Source organism: Bufo bufo, chromosome 1 (assembly GCF_905171765.1).
Source record: "Bufo bufo chromosome 1, aBufBuf1.1, whole genome shotgun sequence".
NCBI lineage: Eukaryota > Metazoa > Chordata > Amphibia > Anura > Bufonidae > Bufo > Bufo bufo.
Genome location: NC_053389.1, coordinates 194,885,212 through 194,906,689, shown reverse-complemented (window position 1 = coordinate 194,906,689; position 21,478 = coordinate 194,885,212). Strand labels below are relative to the sequence as shown.

General features: G+C 46.5%; 1 protein-coding gene across 1 annotated transcript in view; it reads left to right on the top strand.

The window, feature by feature from the left end:
• PRR12 (proline rich 12) overlaps positions 1-21,478 on the top strand; it is a 115,089-nt gene that overhangs the window by 63,452 nt on the left and 30,159 nt on the right. Inside the window, exons 2-6 of the mRNA XM_040433967.1 lie at positions 1,540-1,652; positions 2,530-2,691; positions 7,215-10,843; positions 11,712-12,237; positions 12,485-12,801. Of these exons, the coding sequence (XP_040289901.1) occupies positions 1,540-1,652; positions 2,530-2,691; positions 7,215-10,843; positions 11,712-12,237; positions 12,485-12,801 (4,747 nt within the window). The remainder of the gene's footprint in view (positions 1-1,539; positions 1,653-2,529; positions 2,692-7,214; positions 10,844-11,711; positions 12,238-12,484; positions 12,802-21,478) is intronic.

Sequence of the window (21,478 nt, the reverse complement as noted above, 5' to 3'; positions counted from 1 at the left end):
TTTTTTCGGGACTGATTTCAGCTTTAGCCATTAGTGAACTAACAATATCTGAGCTTGAATCTCTTGGCATAGATGGCTGGCACCTCTTGGCTCTTGTTTGGCTGCTTTTAGGTCTTTATACGTGGGTGAATCACACTGACTCAGAATCACTTTGGTCGAGGCACTTACTGACTGCTGTTGGCTCCTGGTGATCAACGGCTTTTCTTGGATATTCTGATTCATGTTGCACATATTTAATAAGCGTGTTATCACACACACAGTACCTAGAGCGCAGAGTCTAAGCAGCCGTCTCATTCTTACATATGCCAATGATGCTTCCTACAAGGTTACATGTCATTCTTCCGATTGGGGATGTGGTTTTTATAAGTTTTAGGTTACAAATGAATCTACCCATTTCCTTTTCAATCTAAAATGTGAGACAAATCATATTCAGCTGTTTCTTGAAAAGCTGAGGGACCACCAGTATTCCCAGCATTTGACGCTTACAAGCCGTAGTCACCCTGCTTTCCCTTACTTCTAAATCGCATGGCCTATGTAAGAGCTGGTGATAAACGCAGTGATGGTAAACAGATTAGTTGTTACCTTGCATTCCTATACACAATAAGAGCTGAATATGTTTTATGTGGAAACTCCCTTTAAAAAAAAACTTAAAGGGTGTTGGCCACCTTTTTGGGGATTTTTGGGAAATCCCCCTCCTGGGCAGACTTGCAAAAGGAAGCATACTTTCCTGCTCCCCGCAGCTGGTTCCCGGCATCTTCATTACCTTGCCTGGGCTGCTTCACTTGGGTCCCCCGCTGTCAACATCTGCTTTGACACCACTGTAGCCAATCACTGGCCCTCTTTGCGTCATGTGACCAGCTGACATGCATGCAAGGGGAGCAGGTCACCCCTGTGACCGGTGATTGTCTACAGAAGCATCAAAGCGGATGTTAAGAGCGGGGGACCCAAACGAGGTACCAGAGGGCAAAGGAGCTGGGACCCAGAGGTGGGGAGCAGGTAAGTATATATAAAGTGTCTAACCTCCCTTCTGATTCTCAGCTGTGTCATATGACCAGTGATCAGACTTTCCAAATAACACAGTATCTTGTGTGTGAACAGGAACTCCGTTTCTCTATGTATTCCTATGGGAGACTCAATGTCAGTCTCATAGGAATGAATACAGAAGTGACTGACTTCCTGTCCTGTGTCAGTAGGAGATCAGATGTTGGTCACATGACACAACTGAGGATCAGCTATTTCTACCTTGTGGTGCTGCCTGAGCCTGTCTCTATTGTTGGTTTGTGGTGTTTTCTGTAAATGAATAGTGTTTTGTTTGTACAGTTACGCCTGAAAACAAAGCTATTAAATTTTAAAATGTCAGTAATTGGAAATATTCGCTCCATCGTTCAAGCGCACTTGGGTATAAAAATGTCTGACACAAGTGACTGCCTAAGTGTAATTGAAGCCAATGTTGTTAGTGACTATTGTACAATCATAAAGCAACTAGCTACTGTGTAGGCAGCAATACTAATGTGTCAACCCTCTTCTTCTCATTGTTAGCTTGGTCTACGGAAGCTCAAGAGGCTCCCACCCGGAGACGGATATTTTGCACAGACAGGCGTATGCAACACCTCACCCCCTTCAGGGATACGCCACCAACCACCACCCAGCAGGTAAGATTTGGTTGCCATTTGGCTTTTATACTAGGAATTGTTTGCAAATTCAAACCACCATCCCCATCATGATGACTGTACACACATTTATTTATACGTGTGGACATTGATGTGGATTTGGAGCTACCCAGTGTCCCTATGACAAAACTGAAGCAGGCCAGATCACAAGTCAGGAAGAGGCACATATTTTATGTTCACTAAATGGTATTTTATTTAGTAAATGTAGTGGCTCACCTTTAGAAGAAAAGGAAGATAAGGAAAGATAAAAAAAGAAAAGTTATAGCGAAAAGATCATGGATTACTTTTCTGCTGCTTGGTTCCATTTATGACTAGGGAATGGCTGAGGGCAGAGCTTAACAATCTTTTGTGCCCTACTGCAGAGGGGGGAGGCTCCCGCTGCCGCCATTTGTCTTACTGCCAGACAAAAGGACAGGACAGAAGAGGGGGCATGGCTGATCATTGGGGACACTCACAGGATTTTGTTTGATATATTTCTCAGTTTTAATTGCATTATGAGACAAAATAGGACCATAGTAGAGGAGGAGATGAAGGGAGGAAGTACTGGGAAATTTTTGTACATTTCTAGTACATTTCTGTACATTTGTAGTGATACTTAGCACAATGATGGTGTAGGAAAAGAATTAGACTCTAGATCGTAGAATTTTCTTTCTTTGCTTTGTATTATATGGCAGGGAATGCCTAAAGTGAAGATTAGTCCTTTCAACTATATCTTTGTAGGATAAACTAAGGCAAAAAAATGGTCCTGGTGCAGTCCCTTTGCCACCTGCGACCAAAATTTTGTAGCTGTGTTTTCATATTATTAATGGTTTTAAATAATAATAATAATACTTTATCATTGAATACCTTCTGTTCATAGGATTGTCGGGGTTGTTTGAGACTGGCCTTCATCATGCCAGTAGTGGAACTCCAGACGCTTCAGTGATGAATCTCATCTCTGCTCTTGAGTCTCGTGGCCCTCAGCCTGGACCATCCGCTTCCTCCCTTCTCTCTCAGTTCCGCACACCTTCATGGCAGACAGGTAAATACTTCAGGAGCACTCTGTGATGGTTTTGTTGTACAGGAATATGATGACCAAGAAACAGCGACTTCACTCATTAAGTTGAATAGAGCTGTTGTCAAGTTGTGGCCTGAAAAAAATGTTTGCAAGTCACTTTATATGGGTATTGCTTAGGCTAGTTTCACACTAACGGCAGCCTTCTACTGCAGGATGTTCCGCCGTGGGAACAGCCTGCCGCATCCGTGCTACCGCTAGTGCACCGTGCCGCCGGAAGTCCACTCCGGCCCCATTCACTATAATGGGGCAGACTGGAGGGCCGGCCGCAGCACGGCAAACATGCCGAGAGGCGGCCGGAATAAAACCATGATATGTCGGAACAGCCTTCCAGAGAAGGTTGCTACTAGTGTGAAAGTAGCCTTATTTGGACTGTGATATATATAACCACACAAAGGCAAAATGCTGTCTTTTAGGCCTCTTTCACACGGGCGAGATTTCTGCGCGGGTGCAATGCGTGAGGTGAACGCATTGCACCCGCACTGAATCCGGACCCATTTATTTCTATGGGGTTGTGCACATGAGTAGTGATTTTCACGCATCACTTGTGCGTTGCGTGAAAATCGCAGCATGTTCTATTTTGTGCGTTTTTCACGCAACGCTGACCCCATAGAAGTGAATGTGGCTGCGTGAAAATCGCAAGCATCCGCAAGCAAGTGCGGATGCGGTGTGATTTTCACGCATGGTTGCTAGGAGACAATCGGGATGGAGACCCGATCATTATTATTTTCCCTTATAACACGGTTATAAGAGAGAATAATAGCATTCTTAATTCAGAATGCTAAGTAAAATGGTGATAAAAATTTTTTTTGAACTCGCCTTAAACCACTTGTTCGCGCAGCCCGGCTTCTCTTCTTTCTTCTTTGAGGAAAAGGACCTGTGGTGACGTCACTGCGCTCATCACATGGTCCATCACCATGGTGATGGATCATGTGAAAGAAGAGAGAGAAGCCTGGCTGTGCGAACAAGTGGATTAAGGTGAGTTAAATTATTTTTATTTAATTTTTTAACCCCCTCCATCACTCCATTCTGAATTAAGAATGCTATTATTTTCCCTTATAACCATGTTATAAGGGAAAAAAATAAAATCTACACAACACCTAACCCAAACCCGAACTTCTGTGAAGAAGTTCGGGTTTGGGTACCAAACATGCCGATTTTTCTCACACGCATGCAAAACACATTAAAATGTTTTGCACTCGCGGGGAAAAATCGTGCATTTTCCCGCGACTCACCTGCATCCTATCCGGCCCTCACATGTGACGCTCGTGTGAAAGAGGCCTTAGTCTAGAAGTCCATCATGGCCAGCCTATAACCATACCGTGTTGATCCAGAAGAAAAAAAAACAACATACCGGCAAATGCCAATTTCACCATATTATGTAAAAACTGAAGCATATTCTTCACCACACTGCCTAGATAGTTCAGTTCCTAGGCTCGATTGCCTGACTACTCTTGCATTAATTATCTAGATGGTCAGGAGAAGGAGGTGTTCTCTGAATGCGGCTACATTTTTAGATTGCAAACCACTTTCAAGTACAGATTAGAAGCACAGTTCTGCTTCCATCAGAGAACTCATATTCATGTCACATTTCTCATTTACAGAACACAGTCTAAAAGCATCACTGGGTATTCAGATCAAAAATTGGACTAGATCTCCCCTTAAAGGGGTTGTTAGAGTTGGTCAAACAATTGGCCAGGGACAACCACAACCACACTATTTGGCGTGCAGATTTTCAACAGGTCTTACCCTTCCTTTGAAAAGGGTGAAATGCACACATGAAAAATGCTATAATTGACATGCTGCAGGTTTCAAAATCCACACAGCATGTAAAATTTCTGCACCTAAGTAAAAAGCAAAGTGTATATGGGATAATGTCATAAATAGGGATGAGCGAATCTACTTCGGATGAAACATCTGAAGTCAACTCGCATTAAAACTTAGTTTCAATACTGTACGGAGCGAGAGCTCCGTACAGTATTAGAATGTATTGGCTCCGATGAGCCAAAGTTATTACTTCGTGAAGTCCCGCGAGAATTTGCATAATAACTTCAGAAATTGATTTATACGTTAAAAAAAACATTTCCTGAACTCTGGTTCAGTTCCAAGGTACCACTTGAAACCAAACCAGAGTTCGGGAAATGGTTTTTTACAGTATAGATCAATTTCTAAAGTTATTATGCGAAGTCTCGCGGGACTTCACGAAGTAATAACTTTGGCTCATCGGAGCCAATACATTCTAATATTGTACGGAGTGCTCGCTCCATACAGTATTGAAACGAAGTTTTATGCGAGTCGACTTCAGATGTCTAAAGTCGATTCGCTCATCCCTAGTCATAAACTTTCCTGGCACTGTATTAGGCCGAATGCACACGGCCGTGTTCCGTGGCCGAGAGCGGTCCGTGGTATGCCGGGCTGGATTCCTGTACACTCGTATAGTGTATTACTGTAGTGCAGCGGCGACATGAAGCGCACGGCGTCATAGCAACCAATGACGCCGTGCGCTCCTGCTCTGAACAGGAATCCAGCCCGGCATACCACGGACCGCTCTCTGCCGCTGAACACGGCCGTGTGCATTCGGCCATACGCTGAGGTTTTTCCACAGGAAAAAACGTACATAATCTGCTCCGTGTGCAGCTACCCTAAGGCCCCTTTCACACGGGCGAGTATTCCGCGCGGATGCGATGCGTGAGTTGAACGCATTGCACCCGCACTGAATACTGACCCATTCATTTCTATGGGGCTGTGCACATGAGCGGTGATTTTCACACATCACTTGTGCGTTGCGTAAAAATCGCAGCATGCTCTATATTCTGTGTTTTTCACGCAACGCATGCCCCATAGAAGTGAATGGGGTTGCGTGAAAATCGCAAGCATCCGCAAGCAAGTGCGGATGCGGTGCGATTTTCACGCACTGTTGCTAGGAGACGATTGGGATGGAGACCCGATCATTATTATTTTCCCTTATAACATGGTTATAAGGGAAAATAATAGCATTCTGAATACAGAATGCATAGTAAAATAGGGCTGAAGGGGTTAAAAAAAAAATAAAAAAATTTAACTCACCTTAATCCACTTGCTGGCATCTTGTCTGTCTCCTTCTTTGCTGAACAGGACCTGTGGTGAGCATTCATTCCAGGACCTGTGGTGACGTCACTCCGGTCATCACATGATCTTTTACCATGGTGATGGGTCATGTGATGGATCATGTGATGACCGAAGTGACGTCACCACAGGTCCTGGAATGAATGCTCACCACAGGTCCTGTTCAGCAAAGAAGGAGACAGACGAGATGCCGGCAGCGCCAGCAAGTGGATTAAGGTGAGTTAAATAATTTTTTATTTTTTTTAACCCCTCCAGCGCTATTGTACTATGCATTCTGTATTCAGAATGCTATTATTTTCCCTTATAACCATGTTATAAGCGAAAATAATACAATCTACAGAACACCTAACCCAAACATGCGCGTTCTCACGCGAGTGCAAAACGCATTACAATGTTTTGCACTTGCGCGGAAAAATCGCGCATGTTCCCGCAACGTACCCCCGCATTTTCCCACAACGCCCGTGTGAAAGAGGCCTAACACTTTTGTCTAGAAACCTACTCCACTTTTCCTACTCCACCCTCCTACTGGAGTGAGAGTGCAAAATTTTTTACTTTTTAAAAACTCTGTGATAAATCAGGGAAACTCCTTAACATAGCTAACTACGCCCACAATTTTTAAAAACTGGAGTGAGTGTTGTAAAAATGCAAAGTCCCAAAATTGTTGCTCAAGTAAGCCGTAAAAGTCGCAAAAGCCCCATTTTGCTACTTTTTGAAGCCAGAATTCATAATAAATCAGGGCCTATGTGTACTTGGCTGCAGCAGAGATATGCTCGTATACCCATATGGCTGCTGGAGACAATCGCTGTATATGGCACAAGTTGGTGTCGATTTTCCTGTAGATTCTTGTAAAATTTCTTTGGCAGAAATTCCATTACATGTGGATGTACTCTAGTGGTATGTTCACATGCTGCAAAATGTTGTCTGGATTGCAGCATGTCAGTTTATGTTGTGAATTTTCACGATTTCACCCCTTATAATGCAATATAGTGTAATCTGAAGCAAGTCGGCAACAGAATGTACATTTCAAACATTTATTTTGCTGTGAATTTTAGAACGAATTCCACAGCACTTTTCAATATGCATCCTATGTAGACCCCACAGTGGTCCTACTCCCCCCTCTCCCTTCCTTTCAGAGAAGGAAGTAGTAGCATGATATGGCAAAATGTTGGTAATATAGTTCTAACCTAGTGCCTGCTATTCAATAATGGCTAAACAAAAACGGACCGTTGGATGCGTGATTAACTGGAATGAGATTGGAACATGACCATCTACCCAATGTCAGTGGTGGGAGGAACGTTAGACTACCTGAGTTACTACAATGTATATAATGCCGTAGTGTTCTTTGTTGGTTCATTCACTTAAAATTATATTTTTTTGTTTTACAGCCATGCACACCCCTGCCCCAGCAGAACTCTTTATATCTGGAGCCGGTACATTTCCTTCATCATCTGCTCTTTCTGCTTACCAGCATCCAGCATCTTTCAGTGGCAGAAGCTTTCCAGTAACATCTTCACTAACACTTCAAGATGCCACTTTTAGCCCCACATCAAACGGACTCCTTTCTCCTCATGATCCTCTTCTCCATATAAAGTCATCCCAGTCTTCTGTTCCATCTTCCCTCAGTTTTGACCGACTTGGCAGCACTGTATTAGGCACTGGACTACCATCTCAGAGCTCAGCCTATCGCAGCGCCCAAGAGTCAGCTTCGCGACACCTTCCATCCCAATTCAACCTACTCTCCTCCTCCCTTGGCCCTTCTGAACAAACATCCCAGCTCTACAATGCTTCTGTGTTTTCAAGCTCTCCAGCCTCATCAATTGAAAGAGCGATGCCTCGACAAGACAGCGTTATTAAGCACTACCAGCGGCCCTCTAGCGCCCAGTCCCAGCTACCCTCTGCAGCGGCTGCTGCCCACTCTTTGCAGCATTATTTAAGCTGTGGAGGAAGTTACCAGCAAATGCAACATCGTTCCAGCTTGTCTTGCAGTCCGCTGGGTGACCAGTCTCCTGTTAGTAGTGAGGGATCACAGCAGAAAAACTCACAAGCGCGCCAAGAGCAGTCTCAAAGCTACAGACCAATAATTCAGTCCCCGGGTTATTCAACATCTTCCTCTTCCAACAAGTCCAAAAGCTATTCAGCTTCTAGGCAGACTCCTCGATCTACCGCCACTCCAAAGTGCCAAAGCATTGCATCCACAGGACAGACACACAACTATTCCTCATCAACTCCAAAGCCCAGCTCTGTTATTGCTAGCCAGTCTCAGGCTTACTCCCCTGGACAACCGCAGAATCTTCTTTCTATGTCCCAGTCACAAAACTATGCTGTAACCCAGTCACAGAACCATTCAGCTGTCTCTCAGTCACAAGGCTTTACATCTAGCCAGGCCCAAGATCTGACCAGTGGGAGCAAATCACAAAGCTATACAACTAGCCAGTCTCAAGGCTTGCAGACATGTGTGAGCCAGAATCAAACCTATTCTCCAGATCATTTGCAAGGGTTGTCATCAGTGGGCCAGATTCCAAGTTACAGTGTCCAAACAGAGTCTCATGTGTCTGGCAGTCAGGCTCCTAGTTATGTTCCTGCTCATTCACAGGGTTTACCAACTGCTAGTCCTTCTCTAAGCTACAGTACTGGCCATTCTCCAGCCATGTCTAGCCATGCCTCGTCTATTGGGTATTCTTCAGTCAGTCATGGACAGAATCTATCCGATTCCAGTCCATCTCAGATCATTCGGCCTCTGCAGTCCCCTTCATCAAGTCGTTCTCAAAGTGTTGCTTCTCCTGGTCAGTCTCAGAAATATTTGACATCAGTGCTTTCACCGTCGTTCATGCAGGCCTCTCACTCACAAAGTTATCAAAACACTCAGCCCAGCCTAGAAAGAACCCCCTCCTACAGCAAACCCAAATCTGATTCGGATCTTCTCTCTACCGAAAGGACAGATGATGAAGATTTCCTCATTCAGCACCTATTACAGTCACAAAGCCCCCCTCGAGTTTCCTCTGAAAGTCTTGTGGAATGTGAGGAAAGATCTAGTAAATCAATGGGCTATGAGATGAGCAAAACCGAGGAGAGATACCATCTGCAAAGTGTTATAAGGACTAATTCAAACTTGGACAACCAAGGCTTAGAATTATCTCTTCAGAGTTTAAAAGACAAGAAAAAAACGGATCGACATAAGGAATATGCGAACACAAGGTCAACTCCAGAATCTCTGGGAACATCAGTTGTTCATTATAGTCACCAGACCGGTCCCATGGATTCCTTCACTCAGGAAATCAAAAAGTCAGATCACCTACCACACATGGACACCTCAAGTAAGGACTTGAACTCTGCACATTCATACATGCAAAAGACTCCTGAGCATGCATCACAAGCTCACAGAATGGTGGCTGAGAGTCAATCAATGGAGTCCCACAACATGCTGCAAAGTCAGCAAGGCACTCCAATGATGATGGATACCTCTCCTGATCTACCGCTTTCTCTTACCCACCAGCCGACTACTCAACAGTCACAACTCTTGCAGTCCGTTCTCACTCATACCCAGAGTCAGCTGCAGGCACACCAGAGAAAAGTACAGACACCCATGGATGTACACCTTATGGAACCGCAGAGGATGCAAGCTGAAGCACAATCTCCACAGCTACAGATGCAGCTGCAGTCACAGGCTCTGGAGGCACATTTACAGTCGCAACAAATGCAGGCTCATGTTCGCTCACAGTCCTTGGAGGTACATTCTCGATCCCAGTCAATAGAGGCACAGTTGATGGATTCCCACCAGATGCAGACAGACCAGCAATCCCCTCAGCTCCAGGCACAACTCCAGTCTGAGCGCATGCAAGCAGAAATGCAGCCTGAGAGGATGCAGGCATCGCTTCAGTCTGAAGCCATGGAAGGACTCCCCCAAAATGATGCAATGCAGGCATTATCCCGTCCTCAAGAAATTCAGGATTTTTTGGAGCCTGATCTCAACTTAGAAACACACTTGGGCCAGAGTGGAAATGTGCAGGGTCAGCAACACCTCATGCCTGATGAAGGAGACCCCTTACGTTTAGATCCAGAGTCCTCCCAACAGGTGCCTCAAGCTCAGATGGAGCCTAAAGATCAGTTTGATAGCCCTAGTCCTCAGGGATCAAAGCAGCGGTTTGTTCCTTTGACTTCTATCTGCTTTCCTGATTCCCTTTTGCAGGATGAAGAGCGCAGTTTTTTCCCTGGCATGGAAGATATGTTCTGTCCACAACCTTGTGGAAATGATGAGTTTCCAAAGTCGAGTTGCAGTGGTGATGATGGCTCTCAGAGCATGGACAGAAATGATGCTATGAAAAATAGCTATGAGATGATGCAGTCCAGCCAAGGATATTCAGGTTATTGCACCTCTGAAAATAATGACAATCAGCAAAATATCCATCTAGGTCTTGACTCAGTATCTGTAAAACATGAGTTACCGTCTACCGTCAACACAGAGCAATTAGGACTTATTCAATCTAGTCATGGCCAGCAATCGTCAGAAGTAAAACCTGGCCTAACTTCACCAATATTTTGCTCTTCCAAACCCAAAAAACTTCTCAAGACATCTTCTTTTCATTTACTGAAGAAGAGAGAACCATCTTTCCAGCCTCCCAAGAAAAACTATGCCCAGGAATATGAGTTTGAAGATGATGAAGACAAGGAAGATGTCCCTGCAGATATCCGATTAAATAGTCGTAGATTACCTGATCTTCTCCCTGATCTTATCTCTAGCTGTCGTACTAGGCCTAACATTAGCCCTATGGGTGATATTGACTTTTGCCCACCAAGTATGGATGGACCAAAGCGACGAGGCCGTAAACCTACAAAACCTAAAAGAGAGGGACCCCCTAGGCCTAGAGGAAGACCGAGGATCAGACCACTGGTAGAACCTCATGTATTAGGGCATGATGGTATCAGAAAGCCACGTGGAAGAGGGAGAGGGAGAGGCAGGAGAATTACAGATGAAGGCAGGGAAAGCATGCCAATGGAGCCACTGAAACCACTAAAGGTAGGTTTATTGTTCTTCCACAGACTATAAACATTAGCATATAGCAACTACACTGTTTGTTTCTTGCTGTTTGTATCTAAAGCCTTAAAGGGGGTTTTCTGGATTTAATATTGATGACCTGTCGACAGCAAGCAGTTAAACAAACAAGGAAAAGCTGCGCTAGCTCGGAGCGTGGCTTTCCCTTCAACCAGCTGATCTTATATTGATGACCTATCCTAAGTATAGGTCATCAATATTAAAATCCCAGAAAACCCCTTTAAATAGTTATGCATTTTATTTTTTTATCTTTTTAGTTTCCTCCTTTTGTCAGTTCAAGTAGCAGCTAAGGGTACTTTCGCACTAGCGTTAAAGTTTTCTGGTATTAAGTTCCGTCACAGGGGCTTAATACCAGAAAAAAACGCTTCAGTTTTATCCTAATGCATTCTGAATGGAAAGCATTCCGTTCAGTATGCATCAGGATGTCTTCAGTTCAGTCACTCTTATGGTATTTGGCCAGAGAAAATACTGCAGCATTCCGGATCCGGAATGCCGGATCCGGAATTAATTTCCATTGAAATGTATTAATGCCGTATCCGGTACCAAGTGTTCTGGAAAAACGGATCTCGTTTCCTGGTCTGCAAATGCGCAGACCTTTAAAAATGTGAAAAAAATAAATACCGGATCCGTTTTTTCCAGATGACACCGGAGAGACAGATCCGGTATTTCAATGCATTTGTCAGACGGATCCGGAACAAATGGTATCCGTTTGCACACGGATTTCCGGATCTGGCAGGCGGATTCCTCTAATGCTAGTGTGAAAGTACCCTAATAAGTTGATCAATTCACAAAGGTTCATAAGCTCACAGTGTTTCTATGTCTCTCTGGGCAGATCAAACTGCAGGTGCCAAAAGGGAACGATACAATGCAGATGGATCAAGCTGAGATGCTTCCTCCTCCCCAGGAGAATGCTTTGGACAACAGCCAGACTCGGGAGAAGATCAAACAGAAGATCAAAGAGGTAGAAGAAAAGCAACCAGAAATAAAATCAGGCTTTATGGCCTCCTTTTTGGATTTTTTAAAGTCAGGAAAGAGGCAGCAGCTGCCAACAGCGAACACCAGCCCCTCAAAGAACCGACCACCATCTGCCCAGCAGCCTTCACAGGCTTCGTTTGGTATGGCTTCTCAAATGCTGTCTGGGCCTCTAGACTCAACAGAGAGTGATAGTTTGGTTATGAGCTGTACCAGCCCTTGTAAGAGGTTGGATGATGAATTAAAACGGAATTTGGAGACCCTGCCTTCCTTCTCCTCAGATGAGGAAGACTCTGTAAGCAAAAACCAAGATCTGCAAAAGAGCATCTCTTCAGCCATCTCTGCTCTCTATGATCCAACTGACCGCAAAGAGACAGAAAACACAGGTCAGTAAATGCATGTTATATCTTCTCAAGTAAATTTTGCCATGCATATGTTTGGGCAAATGCTTAAAAATGTAGGCCATAACCAGCAGCTGACATACATGGATATTTGTGTGTTTTTTTTGCTGTTAACATACAGTTAGCAGCAGATCACCACCAGTGCTTGGAGTGTGGACATGTGTGGAATTTAAAATTGGTCAGAAAATGTGTTGCTTCTCAAGAGTTTTTTTTCCTTTTTTTTCCCTTTTAGCTCCTCCCATAGTAGAAGAGAAGGTGGCTAGTCCTGTGCCTTCTGAACCTTCATCACAGCCAGAACCACCAGTTGAAGTTTCACCACCATCTCCACAAGAAGCTCCAGCTCCTCCACCTCCTGAAGAACCTCCAGCTCAGTCATCTCCTGAGCAGGAAGAACCAGAAGATTCCAGACCGCTTCACCTGGCCAAAAAGCAAGAGACAGCTGCTATCTGTGGAGAGACTGATGATGAAGATGTTGAAAGTAGCGGTGAGGGTATCTTCCGAGAGCGAGATGAGTTTGTTATTCGTGTGGAAGACATCCAGGCTCTAAAGGTAGACTTTATTGACATTATAATACAAGCTTTAAGTTGTATGTACAGATATATAATTCTGTAACTGTTTTATATCAGTAAGTTAGTACTACTGAAAGATCATTCACATCAGTGCTAGTTATTTCCATTGTTCCATTGGAGCAGAACAACAAAAATAATGAAAGTGGTGGATTTAGCACATAACTGACATAAATGGAGCCAAAAAGACCCCCAGCGACTATAATTGAATCCATATGGTTTCCATTTAAGTGCTTTTTATTTTTGGAAAAAAAAAAAAATCCTGCATGCAGGACTTTTTTGTCTGATCTTTTGGAGCCTTGAATGGAGATAGGATTTGATGACCTATCCTCAGGATCAGCTATATCAAGAGACAGCAGCGCTCCGTGAGCACTTAGGCCTCTTCTAGGATTATGACGTCATGCCCATGGGTCACATGACCTAGGCAATGGGGTTGAGCTGCAATATAAGACTCAGCACGTTATCCAATGGACGGTGCTATGTCTGATAAGCTGTGAGGTGGTCGCAGTGCTCGCTGGAGTGCTGGTGAGCACGACTGCTTCCTCAAACAGCTGATTAGTGGGGATACCGGGAGTTGGACTCCCGCCAACCTTATATTGATGAGCTATCTTGAGGATAGGTCATCAAAATCCAGGAGAACACTTTTAAAGCACTTTGCAGTGCACCTGATTTGAGAATTTCAAAGTGGAAAGTCTGTTGAACATCTTGATGAAAGGTACCTTGGTCCATCATCCCCTGGGCTGGTCCTTGTTACGCTCACCACTTCTCTCTCTCTTTGCTATACATAATGGACCAGATTTACTAATTGTAAGGATGGCTTAAGCTTAGACAGGTTTTCTAGACCTGCACCAGATTTATTACAGGGGCTCAGGCATAAGGATAAATGTGGTGCAGGTATAGACACTTCTGACTCTATACCAAGTATTGGTTGGCTTATTTTGAGAGAATTGTGGTACAATTTTGGTGCAAAATAACGCATCTTAGGCACCTCACCCTTTCCCATGAAGCTCTGGCCCTTTCAGCTAAACTATGTCCCCTTGTCGGGCATGTTGGAAATTTTTTTAGAAACCCTATATGTGCCATTTTGAGCCTCTTTTTAGACATATTTTTTGTGCAGACACATTAGTAAATCTTGACCAGTATGTGGGTTTTTAAAGTTTCTTAATTCTGTGTTAAAAGTCCTCGGAGGCTGTACAGATGACATTTCCTTGAGCAGCTTCACTGAGATGCAGCTTTTGACCAAGCAGTTTTTTTTTTTTTTTTTAGCTTCTATGTGAACTTTGTCATAAACTCCAAACCTCCAGAAGTTGTAGACTGTTACAAATCATCTAAGATATTTGCAAAAAGAAAAAAAAAAAAGAGCATAATGGGTAAATTACAACTTTGAAAGTCTCAGGTGGTTACTCTGCCATAGGGGCAGATTATTACACTGCGTTGTGTAGATGCTAAGGGGTTTATAATCTAGTGTAAAGCAGTGAAGGAGAAACCTTGTGATCTACTACAGGTTCCTGGGTTAGCAAGATTGTGGCCTGCAGAATTGCTTGTTACTTTCTGTAATAGTAAGAAGCCTCAAGCCTGGTTTACTATCATATTTTCTCGCCCATTTTCCTTGGGGGACACAGAAGACCTTGGGTATAGCTCAGCTCCCTAGGAGGCGTGACACTAAGTGAAAACTGTTAAGCCCCTCCTCCAGCAGCTATACCCTCAGCCTGGAGAGAGAGACTGCCAGTTTTTTGCTTAGTGTCCAAGGAGGCAAGACACTCCCTGCTCAGGGCTGTTTTTCTCCTTGTTTAAATTTTGATTTTTACTTTTTTCTTTTTCTTCCAGACCATCAGGGACAACAGAGACGCAATAGACCTCTCTGTTTCTCCCAGGGTTGAGCTGCGCCAGTCCCGGTCACCCGCACTGCTGCCTCTCCCACAGAAGGCAAGGTGGACCAGGGCAGCCTAGCTCCCCTGCATCCCGCCAGCGCAAGGGTCGCCCGCACGCCAAGTCCCTCTTCCAGCGTCCTGCCACTACGGTGCCAGTAGCTGAAGGGGCGACCCTGCTGGAACGGACAGAGGGTGAAGACGGCTGATGGTGAGAGAGTGGCTTCTCCAGCCCTACGCCCCCACCCCCCCGGTCTCCTGCGTGCCTGACCCCCATACTGGTGCCTCTGGACCCTGCTGGACCTAGGCTGGCCCCTGGGGTGCCGCAGGGCTGCAATCTGCTCCCTCTCCTCCCCTCCTGGCCTCCATAGGACATTGCAGACTGGCTGGCTCCCCACTGCTCATGAAGGTAGCTGCAGAATGCTGCAACATAGGTTCAGCTGCACTTTCTCCCTGCGAGAGGAATGCTGCAACAGGGCCCAGAGGCCCGCACCTAGCTGTCCCTGACGGAGGGGTTATGCCGCCGTCCCTCCTCTATCCTCACGGGCACCCGGTCTCAGGGTCCCCCCATCCCCTTACCGGTGCGCTGCTCAGGGCCAGGGGCCCGCTCCTGACGCTGCCGAGGCGCAAGGCCCTCGCTTCCGGCCCGTGGGGTGGGCACCCGCAGCCGGCATGTACTTGAGCGCGATGCACCAACAGGCCCCGGCCTACCGTCGGTGCATTCCGGTTAGCCGGGCGCCGCAAATTTTGGCCCAGGCTTCGCGGCCTGCTGGGCCGCAATTCCGGCCCTCCTTCCCGTGCCCCTGACTCTTCCGACCCACGGGGTGGGCACCCGCGGCCTACTAGACCGCAAAATTCCGGCCTCAGTTGGAGGGGGCGGGAACTTCTCCAGGCACAAATTCTTCCCGCCTGGAGGTTCCCCCGCCCCCATGAAATCGCTGCGCCGCCCCCCAGGCCGGATCCCTGTTAACCTTTTGGGTACCGGCCATCTCCAGGGGCCGACTCCCATCTAGAGGAGACCCTCTAAGATCTGGGCTTCCTCAGAGAGGCTGTGCCCCTGTATGGTGGCCCCCTTCCTGCCTCAGAGAGGCTGTGTTTAAAAAAAATAACAAAAAATAACGGAATTCTTGTTGGCTGCGCAAGACGCTGCAGCCTGATCTCAGTAGTGCTGGCCGTATGCATGCCCTCCTTCCATAGGCGGCATGTCGCGCTCCCCGGCTGCGGCGCTGGCCAGGTGCATGTTCCCCTTCTAGGCGGACCCTTGCCCTCTCCCGGGATACGGCGCTGGCCAAGTGCATGCCCCCCTTCCGCCCTTTCTATAGGCAGAATTCGTCACCCTCTCCAGTTACGGTGCTGGCCATGTGCATGACCCCCTTCCTAGGCTGAATACTGCACTCTCCCTGGCTGCGGGCTGGCCTTGTGCATGACCCCCTTCTATAGGCGGAATACTGCACTGTCATCGGATACAGTGCTGGCCATGTGCACGACCCCCTTCCATAGGCGGAACGCTGCACTCTCGCTGGATTAGCTGCTGGCCATATGCATGACCCCCTTCCGTAGGCGGAATTCTGCACTCTCACTGGATTCGCTGCTGGCCATGTGCATGACCCCCCTTCCATGGGCGGTGTGCTGCACTCACTGGATTCGCTGCCGGCCATGGGCATGCCTCCTTTCCTCAGGCTGCATACATGCACTCTCACTGACTGTGGTTGTTCTCTCGCCGGTACGTTGCTGGCCATGTGAATGACCCCCATCCATGGCGGGGTGCTTGCACTCTCACTGAATGCGATGCTGGCCATGTGTATGGTTGGCCCCCTTCGCTGAGTGACTATTTTGCAGTGAGCGGACGTTCTTGTGCGCTCTGTGCGTTGTTTGGGCCGTGTATGCCTTCTCCTCCCGTAGGTGGGTTGGCCTTCTCACTGCTTACGGGGCTACTCGTACGTATGCCTCCCTTCCTCCTGCGACATACTTGTTTCTCTTGGGATACGATGCTTGCCGCAAGCCTTGCACTCTTCTCTGAAGAGATCATTCTGCTTCCACCTGACCCGGACGGGCTCTACTTGCTCTCTACTGCACCGAGCTAGGCGGTACTCATTCTCGGGTTTGGATTGTATATTGCGGTTCCGTTGTGACGGTATCCACCATTTTCGTTGGCCCTTCCACCTGGGGAGTGTTCGTGGTTCCTAGATGCGTACCCATTCGTCCTCCCGCGGCATTGCTTCCCTGCGCAAGTGGTCACATAGATGAGAGTGCTGTCTGCAGCGCCCCTCGAATTCTACGTTGGCTCTGGCGGGACTACGGTTCCCTCGCCTACTACCATTTCCTCCTCTTCGGACGCAGTGTGGTATGAGTCCTTCCTATTGGCGCCCTCTGCTCTTCAGTTCTGCTCTGCTATCAGGTTTCGGGCCGCTCTCCTCGGGAAGGTCACCCAACTTCTCTTGGGTGCTCGATTATCCAGGTCCGGGGGACCTCCACTTTGGGTTCTTCAGGGTATTCGCCTTCTGCGAGGCGATGAGCCGGGCGACTCACAGAGTAGCGGGTGTTCTGCTTTTGAGCTGTCCTACTATGACTACCCTGTTACCCACTCCTCCTTTCAGTTGGAGGGTGTTATGCCGGCCTCTGCCTTGACTGTTTTCTCGCCGGCTCTGTTTTGGCTCCCGCTCGGGGCATATCACTCCGATGTGGCTTCTGCCCTGGCCAGGCTTCAGAGGCTGTTCCTTCACTGCCCTCCCCTCTGGGGAGAGCATAGTTGTTCACTTGGATGGTTCCGGTGTTCCTTGTGGACTCGTACCGTCTCCCTCGTTCACACTGGCTGTACTAGCTGTACGCCCATTTACCGGGTCTACCGGGTTCTGTCCTCCCGCTTGGGTGCAGATTGCGTTTTCCATTTTAGGCGATGGTCCTGCTGTAGACTTACCTTCTCGGTAACTTGGGAGGACTACCCTTCGGTCAAGATTGTCCTTAGATCTCCCACACTAGGACGGTAGAACCCCTTTCTCTGGTGGCAACATCGACATGGACTTTAGCCTGTCTTGTCCTGGCATCTGTCAGATGCTGGGCGGACCCTTTCAGTTCCTTCTGTCTGCCCTTCTGCTCCCCCACTCCGGGTGGATACGGGACGACGTTGCTCAGGAGCCGACGGGACCAGTTTTGACGGACTCTTCTGCCCGTGTTACTGGTCTGTGCCTGATCACATTGGGTTTTATCCTGCTTGCCCAGGCGATTCCAGCGGGCACGCTAGTGTTCGCTCCCGGCCGTGCTTCGTCCAGGATCTATTATGGGACTTAGAGTTCTTACCTGGGATTCTGCGGGAAGCGGGTCTGGCCTGGACCTTGGACTGGGACTCTGTTCCTTGAAGGGTCAAGTGTCGGCGCTGTCCATCCTCTTCCAGCGTTCCCTGGCCCCTCTTGGGCCTGTCAAGACCTTCTTCCACGGAGTGGCTCATTGGTTCCTCTGTACCGTCCCCCGGTACCGCCCTGGGAGCTACATACTGAGCTCTCGGCGCTCCAAGCTTTCCCTTGGAGCCGTTACAGAAGTTCTCTCTACTCCTTCTGTCCTGTACGGTTGTGTTTCTGTAGCTATCGTGTCTCTCAGACGGGTGTCTGAATGGCGCCCCTTCTTGTTCTGAGCCTTCTGTCCTTCCCCAGGACAGGGCTGTTCTCCATCCCGTCCCTTCCTTCCTTCTGAAGGTGGTATCTGCCTTTGATCTCAACGAGGCCATCGTCCTCCCCTTCCCACCCCCGGGAAAGGACAATTCACCGATTGGACGTTTTTCGGGCCTTGCAGTTTTACTTGGAGATCACCGGCTCTTGTCGACGCTCGGACTCTTGTGGTTCCAGGATGTCTGTGCAAAGGTTTGACGGCCTCCAGGGTGGATTTCCCCCACTTCATCAGAATGCCTATTGCTGAGGTTACCGCACCAAGGGCAGGGTTCCGCCTTCGGTATCACCGTTCATTCACCAGAGCGGTCGGTGCTTCCTGGGCTGGAGACATTGGGCTTCGGCCACGCAATTGTGCAAGGCGGCCACCGGTCTTCCTTGCACGCCTTACCAAGTTCTACAGGGTGCATACTCGTGCTTCGGCGGATGCTGCCTTGGGCCCTCTGGTTTTGCAGGCGGCGGTTCCTTGATGCCTTAGGGTGCTTTGCCTTGGAGCTGTGGTCCCCCCCCTCTTGGACTGCTCTCGGACGTCCCAAGGTCTTCTGTGTCCCCCAAGGAAAATGGGCGAGAAGACGAGATTTTTGTATAACTTGCCAGTAAAATCACTTTCTCGCTCTTCCTTGGGGGACACAGCACCCACCCATTCATTGTTTTTTTTCTAAACGGTTTCCGGACGTGGTTTACCCCGTTGGGTAGTTGGCTTGTTGGTTCCACTTGTTGGACATTGCCTTTTCTCACTACTTGGACACGCAACTGGCAGTCTCTCTCTCCAGGCTGAGGGTATAGGTGCTGGAGGAGGGGCTTAACAGTTTTCACTTAGTGTGACGCCTCCTAGGGAGCTGACCTATACCCAAGGTCTTCTGTGTCCCCCAAGGAAGAGCGAGACAGAGATTTTACTGGTAAGTTATACAAAAATCTTGTTTTTTTCTTTCTCTCATATCACATTAAAGTTCTACATACATAGAAATAGTGGGTAAATTCAGACTCCAGCACTCACTTTTTTTGAAGTATCAAGTTCTCCATCTTTATTCAGTAATTGTGCACAGACAATACAGGACTCAAATTCTCTCTGGTGTAGGCTGTTGACGCGTTTCGAAAGAATCTTAATCCGATTCTTTCGAAACGCGTCAACAGCCTACACCAGAGAGAATTTGAGTCCTGTATTGTCTGTGCACAATTACTGAATAAAGATGGAGAACTTGATACTTCAAAAAAAGTGAGTGCTGGAGTCTGAATTTACCCACTATTTCTCTGTACCTGATCAAGGAGGTTGAAAAACCAGGACACCGAGCACGCGGATACATCTAAACCGCAGATATAGGGAGCTGGTATTCCACTTTACGTATTCTACATACATACATGCATAAGGTGTGAGGTAAGAACTGACATAATATTAAACCCCACTTCAAAACCCTTATTGGAGACCTAACTAATGCCTGATGCAGGATTAACCCCTTCCTGACTGCTCAACGTCAGTGTCTGCTAATTAAATGTGGCATCCACTAGCGGGGCGATTAACAATAACATTGATCGCACACATTTAACCTCTGTTGTCATGGTCAAATGTGACCACGGCATCTGGGAGCTCATTTCCAGTACATCTGCTCCCCCTAGTTAAGATTGGCGACGCCGGATAGTGTGTGGCAGCCTCGGTCCTCTTGAATGATTCGAGCCAGGGCTCCATAGAAACACAGTGAAATGCTATTGGAGTCTATGAAAGACACAATCTAATGATTGGTTGTTCAAGTTCCCTAGGGGAACTATTAAAAGTGTTAAAAACCCCCAAAAATTTTTAAAAATTCTAATCGCCCCCTTTTCCGCAAAATAAAAATAAACAGAAACACCCATACGATTATTTCAGCTAATGGTGTAATAGAAAAAAAACATCAAAAGGGCGTATTTTTTTTATTTTTTTATATCACTTCACCTTCCCCCAAAAAATTATCAAAAAGCCTCACACACTTCAAAATGGTATCAATAAAATGTACAGATCGGCCCGCAAAACAGAATTATTTTTTTCCCAAAGTTTTTATTTTTTTCAATATTAAAACTCGAAAAAATATACAAATATGGTATAGTTGTAATTATACTGACCCATCAATAAAATACAACTTGCACCGCAAAAAAACAGTCCTCATATGGCTATTTGAATAGAAAAATAAAAAGGTTATGGCTCTGGGAAGGCTGAGAGTAAAAAATAAAAAAATAATGGAAAAAAAAGGCAAATGGCCTGGTCATGAAGGGGTTACACACCTGAAATGTTGCACTAAATTTTGATTATTGCTAAATGGTGTATTTAATGGATCTAAAACAACCTGTATATAAGGTAAGTAAAATTCCACACTGAGCAAGACAAAAGTCTCAAAACTAGTATTCTCTTCCATTTTCTGCTGGGCATTTATTGGATGGGAGTCGTGAACAAGCAGACTATGCTGGCAGTCCATACAGATGTGCTGCATGGTATCTATTGTAAAGTTACTGATCTATTGTAGAAAGATTGCAAATCCAGTAATGCAAAACAGAAAATGCTTAATAGCCGGAAACAATAACAATAGATGGAAAATGTTTTTTTATTTATTTATTTTTTGCCTTATTTACTTACTGGTTTCCTTTTGAATGCTTCAAAGGCTGTAAATCCACCTTCAGGGTACTTTCACACTAGCGTTTTTCTTTTCCGGCATTGAGTTCCGTCATAGGGGCTCAATACTGGAAAAGAACTGATCAGTTTCATCCCCATGCATTCTGAATGGAAAGAAATCCGTTCAGGATGTCTTCAGTTCAGTCACTGAACGGCGTTTTGGACGGAGGAAATACTGCATGCTGCGGTATTCTCTCCGTTCAAAATTCCGGATCAGTTGCACGGAATGCCGGAACCGGCATTAATTTACATTGAAATGTATTAGTGGCGGATCTGTAAAAATGTGAAAAAAAAAAATAGAAACTGATCCGTTTGTCCGTATGACAAACGGAGAGACAGATCCATTCTTGCAATGCATTTGTGATCCGGATCCGTCTACAAATGGTATCCGTTTGCATGCAGATTGCCTGATCCGGCAGGCAGTTCTGGCGACGGAACTGCTTGCCGGATCGCTCTGCCGCAAGTGTGAAAGTAGCCGCATTCTCAAACTGTATA